The following is a 13762-nucleotide window of genomic DNA, read 5'->3' as shown; positions in this document are numbered from 1 at the left end:
AAAGTGTTTGTGAAGATGGTTATGACATTCATTTCAGCCTTGTGTCATATTCCAACAACATCACTGTTTGGATTCACTGTGGAAACCTAAATCTACTTATCCTGTACAGGGTAAGCAGGGAACCAAAATAGTCAACAGGTATTATCGGACTAGATTTTCACTTGCACTCTACAATCTGTCTGTGCACCCTGCTTCCAAAATTTGGTTACTTTGAATCTAATAGAATTAAATCTGACAAAAAAAAACCTCAAAGAACAGTTGCTGATATATTGTGTGCTGACCGAGAGAGGAGAAAAACATGGAAGTCTACAGCCGCCATGACTGAAGTAAAAACACAATGCTGAAGTACTGGGTACTCTCTAACTGAATGGCATTAACATCGATTTCTTCAGTTTCTGCTAGACAATTCCCTGTTCTCCCTCTCTTCACCATCCCTCTGTCTCATTCCCTCTAGCTCTCCATCCCTTTCCTCCTGTTTGCTGTTGTGTCTTCCTTCCCTTATCCATCTATTACCTCATGCCTGTGAGCCATTTTATTCAGGCACCTGGCTATATTTCGTTCATACCTTGATGAAGGGCTCAAGCCCAAAATGTTAGTTATGAACCTTTATCCTTGCTATATAAAGTACACTGTTTGACCTGCTGTATTTCTCCAGATTTGTGTTTCACCAGAGACCCTGATCCAATTTCACTCTCATACATCTATTTTTGCAGCCATAATATTACATTCAATATGATTCCCAATAAATTAAATTAAATATAAGTATTACAGTTGCAGATTGCTCTCTGCGATTATTAATTATGAATTGATGTGGAACAATTTTCTTTATGGAAATAACAATTAAAAGCCACATACAGTTTTTTCACTTTACTTTTTCAAAAGAAGGATATTTGGCATGAAACAAAACACTGAGAGGATTGTCATTGATTGTCACTGATTCCTGTCTTCAAGTGATGAAAGATTAAAGTAAGAGGTCCTCCCTGGTTCTATAGATCATATTATGTCACAACCGGCAGTAAAATGAACTGCTGTAATTACCTGTAATGATGTCAGCCTGGTTCATTGATTTATGAACAGTTACTCTTAGTTTCCCATCGCTGAGGTGAATCTGCACAACTCCTGATGCTTTGTGAAGTTTACTGTACAGCAGCAGCCCATCCTTATTCCAGGTACGGAACTGAAAGCTCAGAGATAGCTCTTCCTTTTGAGGGGTTCCTGACAGCAGCAAGTAACTGATGGATGTCATGAATGTAACTGGAACAATGTGTGGCTCTGTGCAGGAAAATGTAATGTTTCCCTGGAATACAGAAAAGAGCATATCAATCTAAGAAGAAGTTCACCCATCAAAAAAATAGCATGAACAGTCTACCCAACTGAACAGAAATTGAAGTTCAAACAGCCTTGGGGAGAAAGAAGTTAAGGATTGACCATTACCCTTGAATGGAAAACAGACCTTATAGTTCATAAAATTAAAACAAAACTTTTGGAGGAATAGAGGAGAGAATGGACATTAGATTTTCCATGTTAACTTGAGTCTCAATGTGGACAAGATGAGGGAGATGATCATGGACTTTAGGAGAATCAGGAACAACCACCCTCCACTACCCATCAACAATTCTGTAGGAGAGAGACTGAAGAGTACCAAGTTCCTTGGAGTTCACTTAACTAATGACCTATCATGGACATGCAACATCTCCTCACTTGTCAGGAAGGTACAACGGTTACTGTACATTCTAAGAACAAATAATTGGGCAAGGCCACTGGCCACCGTTATGTCAACCTTCTATAGGAGCTCTACTGAGAGTATCCTCGCTGGCTGCATCACAGAGTAGTAACGTTGCTGCAGAGAAATGGATCAGATGTCAATCCACATGATCAAAAGAGTGGCACAGAGGAAGACGAGATCTCCCTTTCCCCTCCCCCCATCAACATGGTTGTTGTCTGAAGAGGGTGAACAAAATCATTGAGGACCCCTTCCACCCTGCATGCAGCATCTTACACTGCTCTGAGCAGAGCCAGCATCACCAGACTGAGGAATAGCTTATTTCAACGAGCAGTGAGAATGCTGAATGAACAAAGAAACTGCTTATACTGACCATCTGAAACTCATATTCATGAAAGTATGTATCTATCTATCTATCTGTTCGTATAGTTGAAATACTTGTCCTGCATATATATTTTTTTATCTGTATGTGAGTTATGTCTTGTTGTATGTCTGCATGTTTGACACTGGGAACCGGAGAATGTTGTTTCATCAGATTGTAGTTGTACAATCAGATGTCAATAAACTTGACTTGATTTTTAAAATGTAATAGACCCCCATAGTTCATAGTTCAAGACACAAATTCAAAAATGTGCAACTTATCACCCTCCATTGACTCCATCCACACTTTCTGATAGCTCGTAAAGCAGCCAAGAAATGGTGAGACCAGACTTAGAATATGGTGTTTGGTTCTGGTCACCTCATTGGAGGGACGATGTGGAAACTATGGAAAAAGTCTAGAGGAGATTTACAAGGATATTGTCTGGATTGGAAAATATGTCTTTTGAGGCAAGATTAGCAGAGCTGGGGCTTTTCTCTTTGGAATGAGGAAGAATGAGAGATGACTTTATAGAGGACTACAAGGCTGTGAGAAGCATAGATAAGGTGGATATCCAGCACCTTTTTTTCCAGGGCAGAAGTAGCAAAAACCAAAAGGCATCTGTACAAAGTGAAGGGAGGAGAGCTTAGGGGAAACATCAGGAGTAAATTTTTATGTGGATGCCTGGAAAGCACTGGGAGGGGTGAAACATTAGAGGACATTTAAGAGACTGTGAGGCACAAAAATATGAAAGAAAATAGAGGGTTATAAGGTAGGGAGGGCTTTATTTGTTTTGCTAGATAAATATAGGTCAGCACAACATTGATGTCTGATCTATGTTCTATGTTCTAAGACCTATCCCACACCAGTCACACATTCATCTCCCCACCTCCCATCAGGCTGAAAATAGATGAGTTTGAATGCACCCACCACATGATTCAAGGGCAGATTTTTTTCCACATTGTCGTCAGACTCTTGAACAAGGCTGCCTTTGCACTGTTTTAATTGAATTCTTTCTCTGTTACACTATACTTTTGTTCTATTTTGCACTATTTATTGTATTCAAGCTTGGGTTGACTTGTCCGGATAGAACATGGATCAATTTTTTCATTGTACCTTGGTACGTGAGGCAATAAACAATTCAGTTCTTCAAAGTCTGACAAAGGGTCATTGACCTGAAACCTTAACAGTTCCTATTTACCTCGATCCTGCCTGACCTGTTGAATATCTCCAGCATTTTCTTTCTAGCCCCAGATCTAAAATTTTCACCTTGATTAATTCTCACCCTGTAGGTGCTTATCAATAAAATACAACTCATCATGTGACAATGATGCAACCAACTGCCAACACCTTCCATTAAATTTCACACATTTTATGTAAGTTTAGTTTGATTCTGGTGACCTACTGAGTATCCAAATGGAAGATTTAATAGGCCTGTAAATTGTGTGAAGATGCATAACTGAGTCTCACACACTTCAAAGACATCCTGCAAATTAAAATTTTCAGCAAGTGTAGACAGGCTGGTGGAGAAGAACTTCAACAGTTCAAGTTGCAAGCATTGTGAGTTTGACAGCCCATTTTCCAAGGAAAAATGAAAATTATTATTCAGGGATTAAAAGAAGTGAATTAATCTCTTTCTCAAATGTGCATGTGTTGGAACAAAAGAAATTGTACTTGTCAGCCAATAATGAAAAGGTGCAAGTTTTAAAAGCTGAAGTGAACTAAACCCATAACTGAATTCTCAAAACAGTGATGGTCAAAATAGTTCCAAATCTGAAGATCACAATCTGATGTCTGAATAGTACTTTTTACAATCCATAAATCTCAGCAAGAGAGAAGAATCTTTTCTTGAGTACAGTTTATTGTACTCCTGATAAGTAGATATTCTGCCTGACCCATGGGAAAAAGAATCTCAGGGTTATATCTGATGTCATGTATGTACTTTGACAATAAATCTAAATTTGAACTTTGAAATATTGCAAAGCATTGATGAAGTGGATATGTGAATGCACACATGACTGTTGCACGAACAATGGGAACATGTTGATCGTGGTTCTGGCATATCCTATGGAGGTGATGAGAACAGCGGTTAGGGGATCAATTGATACAATGATGGAAGCGGCCACATTGGAGGAGGCTACATGGTCCTTGAACACTTTTTACTTTTTTTGTTCTCCTTTCTGGAAAGGTGGCTCCGAAGGGGCAGGGTGGGGGAAGGGTGGGTAAACTATTTGCTAGTTTTTGAATGACATTTAAAAGAATGCTTTTAATTTTAATTTTGACATACATCACAGTCATAGGACCTTATGGCCCACGAGGCCCTGCCACCCCAATACCCCAATTAATCTATAAACCTAATGCTTTGAAGGGTGGGAGGAAATTGGAGAACCTGGAGGAAACTCACACAGACCACAAGATACAGCAACAGAAATAGGGCATTCAGCCCATCTGAATCTTGCTCAATGTTTTACACCACCCACAAGACCTCCAAGCTTTGTATTATCATCTGCGAACTTACTGATCCACCCCTCCACTTCTTTATCCAAGAGATTTATAAAAATCACAAAGAGTAGGAATCCCAGAACAGATCCCTGAAGAATGCCACTAGTCACTGATCTCCAGGCAGAATCTGTTCCATCTACAACTTCCTTCTGCTTTCAAGAGTATTTCTGAAGTTCACCCACATTATAGAAAAATCCAGCAGCCAATCTGATCTGAGGAGATTTGGAATGTCATCAAATAGTCCATCAAACTTCGGCAGGGACACTGGAATGTATACTCAATTTTTGCGAAACAGCCTGATTTAGTAACTTGAGTGCCCAGGATCACACACAGTTGAAGAAGGTAGCAAACATAGCCAGGTCCACTTCAGGCTCTGACATCACATCCATTGAAAACATCTAAGGCACTGCTTCAAGAAGGCAACCAACATCATAAAATATAGGAGCAGAAGCAGGACACTTAGCCTATTGTGTCCACTCTGCCATTCCCTCATGAACTGATCCATTCTCCCACTCAGCCCCACTCCCATGCCTTTTCCCCATAACCTTTGACTATTCAGATATCTATTAATCTCTGCCTTAGGTGGAGTGGACCTGTCAGGCTGAATGGCCTATCTCTGTTAATATATAATTTGGTCTTAAATACAATCAACTACCTGGTCTCCACATCTGCCTGTGCTAGCAAATTCCAGAAGTTCACCATTCTCTGGCTAAAGAAATCATCAAGGACCCCATCACCCTGATCACAACCTCTTCTCACTGTAACCTTCAGGTAGATGCTACAAAAGTCTTAAGTCCTACCTTTAGTTGCAAGAACAGTTTCATTCCAATGGTTATCAAGCTTTTTCCCTCCCTTGTCACACTAATCAAAGACTGCTCTAACACCACAAAAGAGCTGCTCTATTGTAATGGCAATTTTTTTCTTGCTCTCTGGTCATTGGGAAATTTATTATCTATCTTTTTATTTGTTATCTCTTTTTTTATTTAATACGTTTTCCACTTTAAAAAGTACTGGTTCAACTGTGGCAAGTAAGATTTACAGTGTACATATATTATACAATATATATGACAATAAACTCATTATCAAATTTGTGCACAGTGAGGTGCTGCAAATAGCAATGAAACAAAGATCAGTTGATTGAAGGACCTGTTTTAATCAGTATTCACTTGTTATTCTTTGAAAAAGTGCTTTGAAGTCTTTTATATCTTCCCAAGAGGATAACAGTGCCTTGATTTGAAATGTTATCCAAAGAAAAGCTCCTCCATCCCTGGCATGGAGCCTAAATACTTAACCATGGGGAAGATTGCTTCAGTGATCCAAGTTATTCAAAATGGTTTAGTTCTGATTATTACTCTAACCAACACAAACCTAGTAACAAACAGATCTGCCTTTGACATTTTGCTGAAATACCATATATTGCCGCCACTTTCTAGAACAAACAAAGACCGAGGTTTACTGGACTGAATTGTTAACCAATTTTAAGCAGAAATGTTGAGCAATGAAGATTAGAGGTGATTTAATAGCTAGCACCTTTTCCCTGTGGCGACAATAGTCTCTTAAAAATCTCCAGTTCCAGTTGAGTGGAGGAAAGTTTAGACCAGGAGTCAGAGGTGAGTATTTTTTTATAATGAGAGTGGTGGGTGCCTGGAATGCATTGCCAAGGGTGATGATGGAGGCTGGCACAATAGGGACATTCAAAAAACTCTTAATAGGCACATGGATCTATGTGTTATGAGCTCAGAGGACACCTAAACCCAGCAGGAATAGAAATTCACCAAGACAAATAGTTTCTTAAACAAAAGTTGCTTTTAATTGTCTTTAAACATGAAAACAGATTCATACTTTAACTTATTACTATTAATTTACTTAACCTAACAACCCCCTTATAATTCTAAGCATACGTATATGTAATGTGTACATGTTCATAAAAGTTCTTTGATTCACAGACCAATCTCACTTCTCACTCTTCCAAGTTCACTGGTTGCAGGCAATTCTTATATTGTGCACAGAATTTAACATTTATGAATTTCACAAGGCTTTGGTGCTTGAAAGGTAAATGATTACTGCTCAGGAAGGTTCTTGTCAGTTTTCAGGGAGAGACTTGTTGCTTGTTGGACACCCACAACTGATCCCTTCCGATCAGCCACTTCAGTGTCTTGTCGAAGAAACTTGCCCCATCAGGGTTTTCCAGATGAGAACCTCTTTCTTTCAGGTCACCACAGACTGTTTCCATTACTTCAAGTGAAACATCATACAGCAAGCCATCTCTTCTTGATCAGAGCTCCAGCATTTTAAATGAGATCTGTTTCATCTGTTACAAACACTTCAAATGTGACCTACACTAAAAGACCTGCCACAATTTATCTCCTATAAAACATATCTTTCTTTCTTTGTTCTTCTTTAGCTTGGCTTCGCGGATGAAGATTTATGGAGGGGTATGTCCATGTATGCTGCAGGCTTGTTGGTGACTGACAAGTCCGATGCGGGACAGGCAGGCACGGTTGCAGCGGTTGCAAGGGAAAATTGGTTCATTGGGGTTGGGTGTTGGGTTTTTCCTCCTTTGTCTTTTGTCAGTGAGGTGGGCTCTGCGGTCTTCTTCAAAGGAGGTTGCTGCCCGCCAAACTGTGAGGCGCCAAGATGCACAGTTGGAGGCGCTATCAGCCCACTGGCAGTGGTCAATGTGCCAGGCACCAAGAGATTTCTTTAAGCAGTCCTTGTACCTCTTCTTTGGTGCACCTCTGTCCCGGTGGCCAGTGGAGAGATCGCCATAGAACACGATCTTGGGAAGGCGATGGTCCTCCATTCTGGAGGACGTGACCCACCCAGCGCAGTTGGGTCGTCAGAAGCATGGATTCGATGCTTGCGGACTCTGCCAGCTTGAGTACTTCGATGTTGGTGATGAAGTCATTCCAATGAATGTTGAGGCTAGAGCGGTGACAGCACTGATGGAAGCGTTCTAGGAGCCTTAGGTGATGCCGGTAGAGGACCCATGATTCGGAGCCGAACAGGAGCGTGGGTATGACAACGGCTCTGAACACGCTGATCTTTGTGTGTTTCTTCAGGTAGTTGTTTTTCCAGACTCTTTTGTGTAGTCTTCCAAAGGCGCTATTTGCCTTGGCGAGTCTGTTGTCTATCTTTTTGTCGAACCTTGCATCAGATGAAATGGTGCAGCGAGGTAGGTAAACTGGTTGACTGCTTTGAGTTCAGTGTACTCAATGGAGATGTGGGGGGGTGGGGCTGCTGGTCATGCTGTGGAGCTGGCTGATGGAGGACCTCAGTTTTCTTCAGGCTGACTTCCAGGCCAAACATTTTGGCAGTTTCCGCAAAACAGGACGTCATGCACTGGAGAGCTGGCTCTGAATGAGCAACTAAAGCGGCATCATCTGCAAAGAGTAGTTCACGGACAAGTTGCTCTTGTGTCTTGGTGTGAGCTTGGAGGCGCCTCAGATTGAAGAGACTGCCATCCGTGCGGTACCGGATGTAAACACCGTCTTCATTGTTGAAGTCTTTATTGGCTTGCTTCAGCATCATCGGAGAGCTCATTGCTATATCTGACCCGACCTTGTTGGTTTTCGTGCAGTTGGATAACCATGTTGAGGAACTTGGGGGGGCATCCGAGGCACTCTAGTATTTGCATATCTATATACAATATAAAATACAACATAATCTGTGACGTATGATCCATTTTACCTCTTATGGATGCCATCATCTCTGAAGGTAATCTTCACCAATTATAATCAATCTCTGAGCTGTTGAGATATTTCTGACTGTTCTGCCTGCAGTTGTTGGTAGCTGGCAAACTTTCAGTTGTTAGGCTAGAACTAGTGGCAAATGAGCCAAATTGCTCCAGTGTACAATGTCCAATCAACAACTGTAATAGAAAGTAATGCATGATAAACTAACACAGGTAATGGTCCTCTCCAACAAGGGACTCCTTTCCTTCTTTGACACTTGGTATGGACAATATGTGCTGAACCCTTGGTTCTCTGTTATATGAATCTTTCCCCTCTCACCTGGAATCTGTGCCCTCTAGTTTTAAATTCGCCAACTCTGGAAAAAGGCTATCACTGTTCACCTCATGATTATATCAACCTCTGTAAGCTCCTCACCTCCTAATGCTCCAGGGAGAAAAATCTCAGACCATCCAGACTCTCCATATAATTCAAGCATACCCATCCCAGACACATTCTCTTGAATCTTTTCTGCACCTTTTCAATTCTCTTTAGAATTTAGTGACATGTTAAAGGTAATATGCTGCATGTTCAGTGATACAGAGTTGTGTAATCCATTGACCTATTGCTTCTGTGTCTAAGAAAGATTGTGCAAAAAATAAGGAACACCCAGGTGTTTCATACACATATGATGGATGCAGGGAACTGTTAGAATTATCACCATGGTAAAAGCCAGGGTACAACAGATGTCTAACCAGGCTAAGCTCAATAGATTGCATTGCCTGCCAAAGCAGTTGATGTTATGGAGGGCCAAATGTCTTGCAGGAGTCTGAGAATAATATTCCATCTGTCTGTTGACAGGGTTCATTTGTTTTTGCTCAGTGCGGTACATAAATATGCAAGACTTTGATAGGCAAGGAATAAATCCCTTTCACACATTCAAATATTTTACAATGGGACACATCAGAGATGGGCTTCACTATTTTCTGGATAACTGTTTTTGTTTCGATCAGGAGGTCAGATTTGATGACAGCAGCTTTTTCTTTCCCATAATAGCTTATGTTGAAAGCCAGATAGAGACAATTATTTGAATGTGAATGGCCTTTTTGCCTGGATTTCTGGCATGTCATTGTTGGTACTTTCTGATGTCTGTTTAACATGCGGTTGTGCAATAACTCTTGGACACTACTAAAACAAAAGCAGGTTATTTTTGGGAGTTAGCCAATTTGAATATTCTGCATGATTTCTATTGTGGTCCTTTGAGAATTAGAAGTGTGAGTCTTAAGTGTTCTTGACAGCATGCTTGGTAAGTGTACCTTGGCAAGGAACCAACACATCAATTCAGGTTCAAGAAGGAAAATACTGAAATGAATCCTGAAGCAAAGACAATATAACTTCTTCATAAGAGCATGAGAGTTACACGGGCTCCTTAATGATCAATAAGGTCACCTATGTATGGAACCTCAAGGCTGGGTGGTGCCAAATTAGTATTTTGTCTGCATTTTCTGTGGAGAAAGGTATGGATGCCAGGGACCTTGGGGAAATTAACAGTGATATCTTAACAAGAGTCCATATTACAGATGGGAGGTGTTGGAGACCTTTAAACTCACAATAGAAAATGGCAGAAGTCTTAGCAGAGGTATTTGTATTCATTACCCAAGGGAGAGGAGCTAGAAAACTAGAGGGTGCCAAATGTTGTGACATTATTCAAGAAAATATGCAAGGAAAAGTCTGAGTACGACAGATCAATTAATCTGTCGTAGGTAGTGGGTAAGTTATTGAATGGGAATCTGAGGAACAGGATCGCCATGTATTTCTAAAGACAAAGACTGATCAGGGATAGTCAACATTGCTTTGTGCATGAGAAATCGTTTCTACTGAATGAAATTGAGTTCTTTGAAGAGGTGACCAAGAAGATTGATGACATATGCTATGTGGACTTTAGAATGACCTATGAAAAGGTATCACATGGTGGGTGATCTAGAAGGTTCAATCACATGGGATACAGTGTGAGCAAGCTAATTAGATACAAAATTGGCTTGGCAGTAGGAGACAGAGAGTGGTGGTCGAAGTGATTTTTTTTCAGGCAATAAAACTGTGATGAGTGATATGCTGCAAGTATTGGTGCTGGGTCTACTGCTGGAATAATAGCTGGTATTACAGAAATGAGCCCTTTGGCCCATCTAGATCAAGCTGAACCATTATTGTGTCTAGTCCAATCGAATTTCACTTAGATCATAGCCCTGAAAACCCTCAATCCATGTAGCTATCCAAATTTCTCTCAAATGTTGAAATCAAATCTGGATTCAGCTGGCAGCTCCTTCCACACTCTCACCACTCTCTCTCGGAAGATGCTCCCTTTAAACATTTTACCTTTAACACATGTCCTTTAGTTTTTGACTCACCCCATGTTACTGAATAAAAGCCTGCTTGTATTTACTCCATTGATACCCCTCATAATTTTTCTACCTTTATCAAATCTCATCTCATTCTCCTATGCTCCAGGGAATAAAGTCCTAACCTATTTAACCTTTCCCTGTAAATCAGCTCCTCAAGTCCTGGCAACATCCCTATTAATCGTCTCTGCACTCTTTCAATCATATTGATATCATTCCTGTAGTTCAGTAAACAAAACTAAACACAATACTCCATCTTTGGCCTCATCAATGCTACAACTTTAACATAACATTCCAACTCCCATTCTGAATACTTTGATTTATGAAGGCTAATGTTTCAAAGGCTTTCCTTATGCTGTTATCAAACTATGGCACTAATTTCAAATAACTATGTACCTGTATTCCCAGATCCCTCTGTTCTTCCACACTATTGTTCCCTACTATTTATCATGAAATCCTCCCCGGTTTCACCTCCAAAAATGTAACACCTCACACTTGAATCTTGAAGTTCCATCTACCATTTTGCAGCCCATTTTTTTCCCCCAGCTGCTCCAGATCCTGCTGCAAGCTTTGAAAGCCATCCTCTATGTCTACTGCACCTCCAATCTTTGTGTCATCTGCAAACTTGATGACCCAATTTATCACATTATCATCTGGATCACTGATATATATGACTGACAACAATGGACCAGCACCGATCCCTGAGGTACATCAGGCATCCAGTCAGAGAGGCAATCATTTACAACCAGTGTTTGGCTTCTTCCACAAAGCCAATGTTTAATCTATAATACCTCACCATGAATACCAAATCTTCTTGACTAATCTCCCATGTGGGACCTTGTCAAATGTTTTACTAAAGTCTATGTTGACAACATCGATGGCCTTTCCTTCATCAACTTTCCAGGTAAACTCCTCAAAAACTCCATGTAGAAAATCATGTTGACTCTACCTAATCAGTCCCTGTCCATCCTGTCTCTTAGAGTAACCAAACCATTACTGATTCTATTGGTTCACCTGCCTATAATTCCATGGATTATTCAAGGCTTTCTTAAACAACAAAACAACATTAGCTTTCCTCCAATCTTCCAGCACCTCTCCTTTGGCTAAGGACATTTTAACTATCAGTGCAATTTCTGTATTAGCCTCGTCAAGGTCAAAGGGAATATCTTGTCAAGCCTGGGGATTTATCCACCCTTATTTGCCTCTTCTCCTCTGTAATCTACATATGGTCCACGACCTCACTGCTGTCTTGCCTCTCTTCAATAGACTTTGTGTCTATCTCCAATATAAGTACAGATTCAAAAAATCCATTAACATCTGCCCCATCTCTTTTGGCTCCATGTATAGATGACCATTCTGATTGTTGAGATGACCAATTTTGTCCCTTGCTATCCATTTGATCTCAATATATCTGAAGAAGCCCTTGGCATTTTCCTTCACTTTGTGTACCAGAACAATGTCATGCTTTCCTTTTGCTCTTCTTATTTCCTTCTTAAATGTTTTCTTACTTGGTGAAAGAGTGGTTAAATTGCTGGATTAGTAATCAGGCATTCAAACACTGGATCTTAAGACACAAGTTTGAATCTTAATTTGCAGCTGGGGATTAAAATATTAATGGATAGGAAGAAATTAATGTTTTGGTTCATTTAAAGGGTACCAAGGTTAGTTTAGTGGTTATCAGAATACTATTACAGAACCAGCCACTCAGGTTCAAATATGCTGGTGTATGTAAGGAGTTTGTACATTCTCTCCATGACTGCATGGGTTTCCTCTGGGTGCTCCAGTTTCCTCCTTGCTCCAAACACATAAAGGGTTTTTAAGTCAATGAGTCACTGGGCAATGCAGGTTCATGGGCTGGAAGGGCGTGTTACTGAGCTGTATCTTAAAAAAACAAATAAAGAAAAAAAAAAATCACCAGTAATATAAGGGCAGCACACTTGGTATAGTGGTTAGCGCAATTTACAATGCCAGCAATTGGGTCAGGGGTTTGAATCCCACGCTGCCTATAAGGAGTTTATATATTCTACCTGTGTCTGTTTGGGTTTTCCCCAGGTACTCCAGTTTCCTCTCACCGCTCAAAAATGTACCAGGGTGTACATAGGAACATAGGAAATAGGAACAGGAGTAGGCCAAAAATGGCCCATCGAGCCTGCTCCGCCATTCAATACAATCATGGCTGATCTAATTTATGACCTAACTCCACCTACCTGCCTTCTCCCCATATCCCCTAATTCTTCTATCATGTAAAAATTTATCTAACCAAATTTTAAATATGTTTAATAAAGCAGCCTCAACCACTTCCCTGGTTAGAGAATTCCAAACATTCACTACTCTCTGGGAAAAACTATTTTTCCTCATCTCTGTCCTAAATCTACTCCCCCAAATCTTGAGACTGTGTCCTCTCATTTTAGTTTCCCCAGCCAGCTCAAAAAACCTTCCTATATCTATCCTATCCATACCCTTCATAATCCTGTATGTTCTATAAGACCTCCTCTCATTCTTCTGAACTCGAGCGAATACAATCCTAGACGATTTAATCTTTCATCATAAGTCAACCCCTTCATCCCAGGGATCAACCTAGTAAACCTTCTCTGGACCGTCTCCAAAGCCAGTATATCCTTCCTCAAATATGGAGACCAGAACAGGACACAGTACTCCAGTTGTGGTCTCACCAGTACCTTATACAGTTGCAACATTACCTCCCTACTCCTAAATTCAATTCCTCTAGCGATGAAGGCCAACGTTCCATTTGCCTTCTTAATAACCTGCTGCACCTGCAACCTAACTTTTTGCGATTCATGCACAAGCACTCCCAAGACCCTCTGCACAACAGCATGCTGTAGTTTTTCACCCTTTAAATAATATTCAGTCCTTACAGATCACTGTAATGTGATCGATAGTACTCAGAGACTTGTGTGGAGCATAAACATGCTTTTATTAGCTTACAACTAACGGTCGGTTTCTACAATAGTCTTCAGGTAAATCAGAGGTCAGGCGGGAAAACAGGATTTATATCGGGACCAATGGGGGCGGAGCCAAGAGGAGGGATCACCCGTCTAATCTCTACATAGACAGTGAATTCTAGTTCACTGCATTCACCCTTTCCTTCAGA

At 40.6% G+C, this 13762-nt stretch overlaps 1 protein-coding gene across 13 annotated transcripts in view; it reads right to left on the bottom strand.

Moving 5' to 3' along the window:
• The window catches only part of LOC138761898 (contactin-associated protein-like 5), a 1131905-nt gene that overhangs the window by 489201 nt on the left and 628942 nt on the right, over positions 1-13762 (bottom strand). For all 13 annotated transcript variants that reach the window (XM_069934835.1, XM_069934832.1, XM_069934834.1 and 10 more), the window contains one exon: positions 1039-1297. In XM_069934835.1, the coding sequence (XP_069790936.1) occupies positions 1039-1297 (259 nt within the window). The remainder of the gene's footprint in view (positions 1-1038; positions 1298-13762) is intronic.

The sequence above is a fragment of the Narcine bancroftii genome, chromosome 4 (genome assembly GCF_036971445.1).
Source record: "Narcine bancroftii isolate sNarBan1 chromosome 4, sNarBan1.hap1, whole genome shotgun sequence".
NCBI lineage: Eukaryota > Metazoa > Chordata > Chondrichthyes > Torpediniformes > Narcinidae > Narcine > Narcine bancroftii.
The sequence above is the reverse complement of the archived record's forward strand: the minus strand, read 5'-3'. Positions and strand labels throughout refer to the sequence as shown.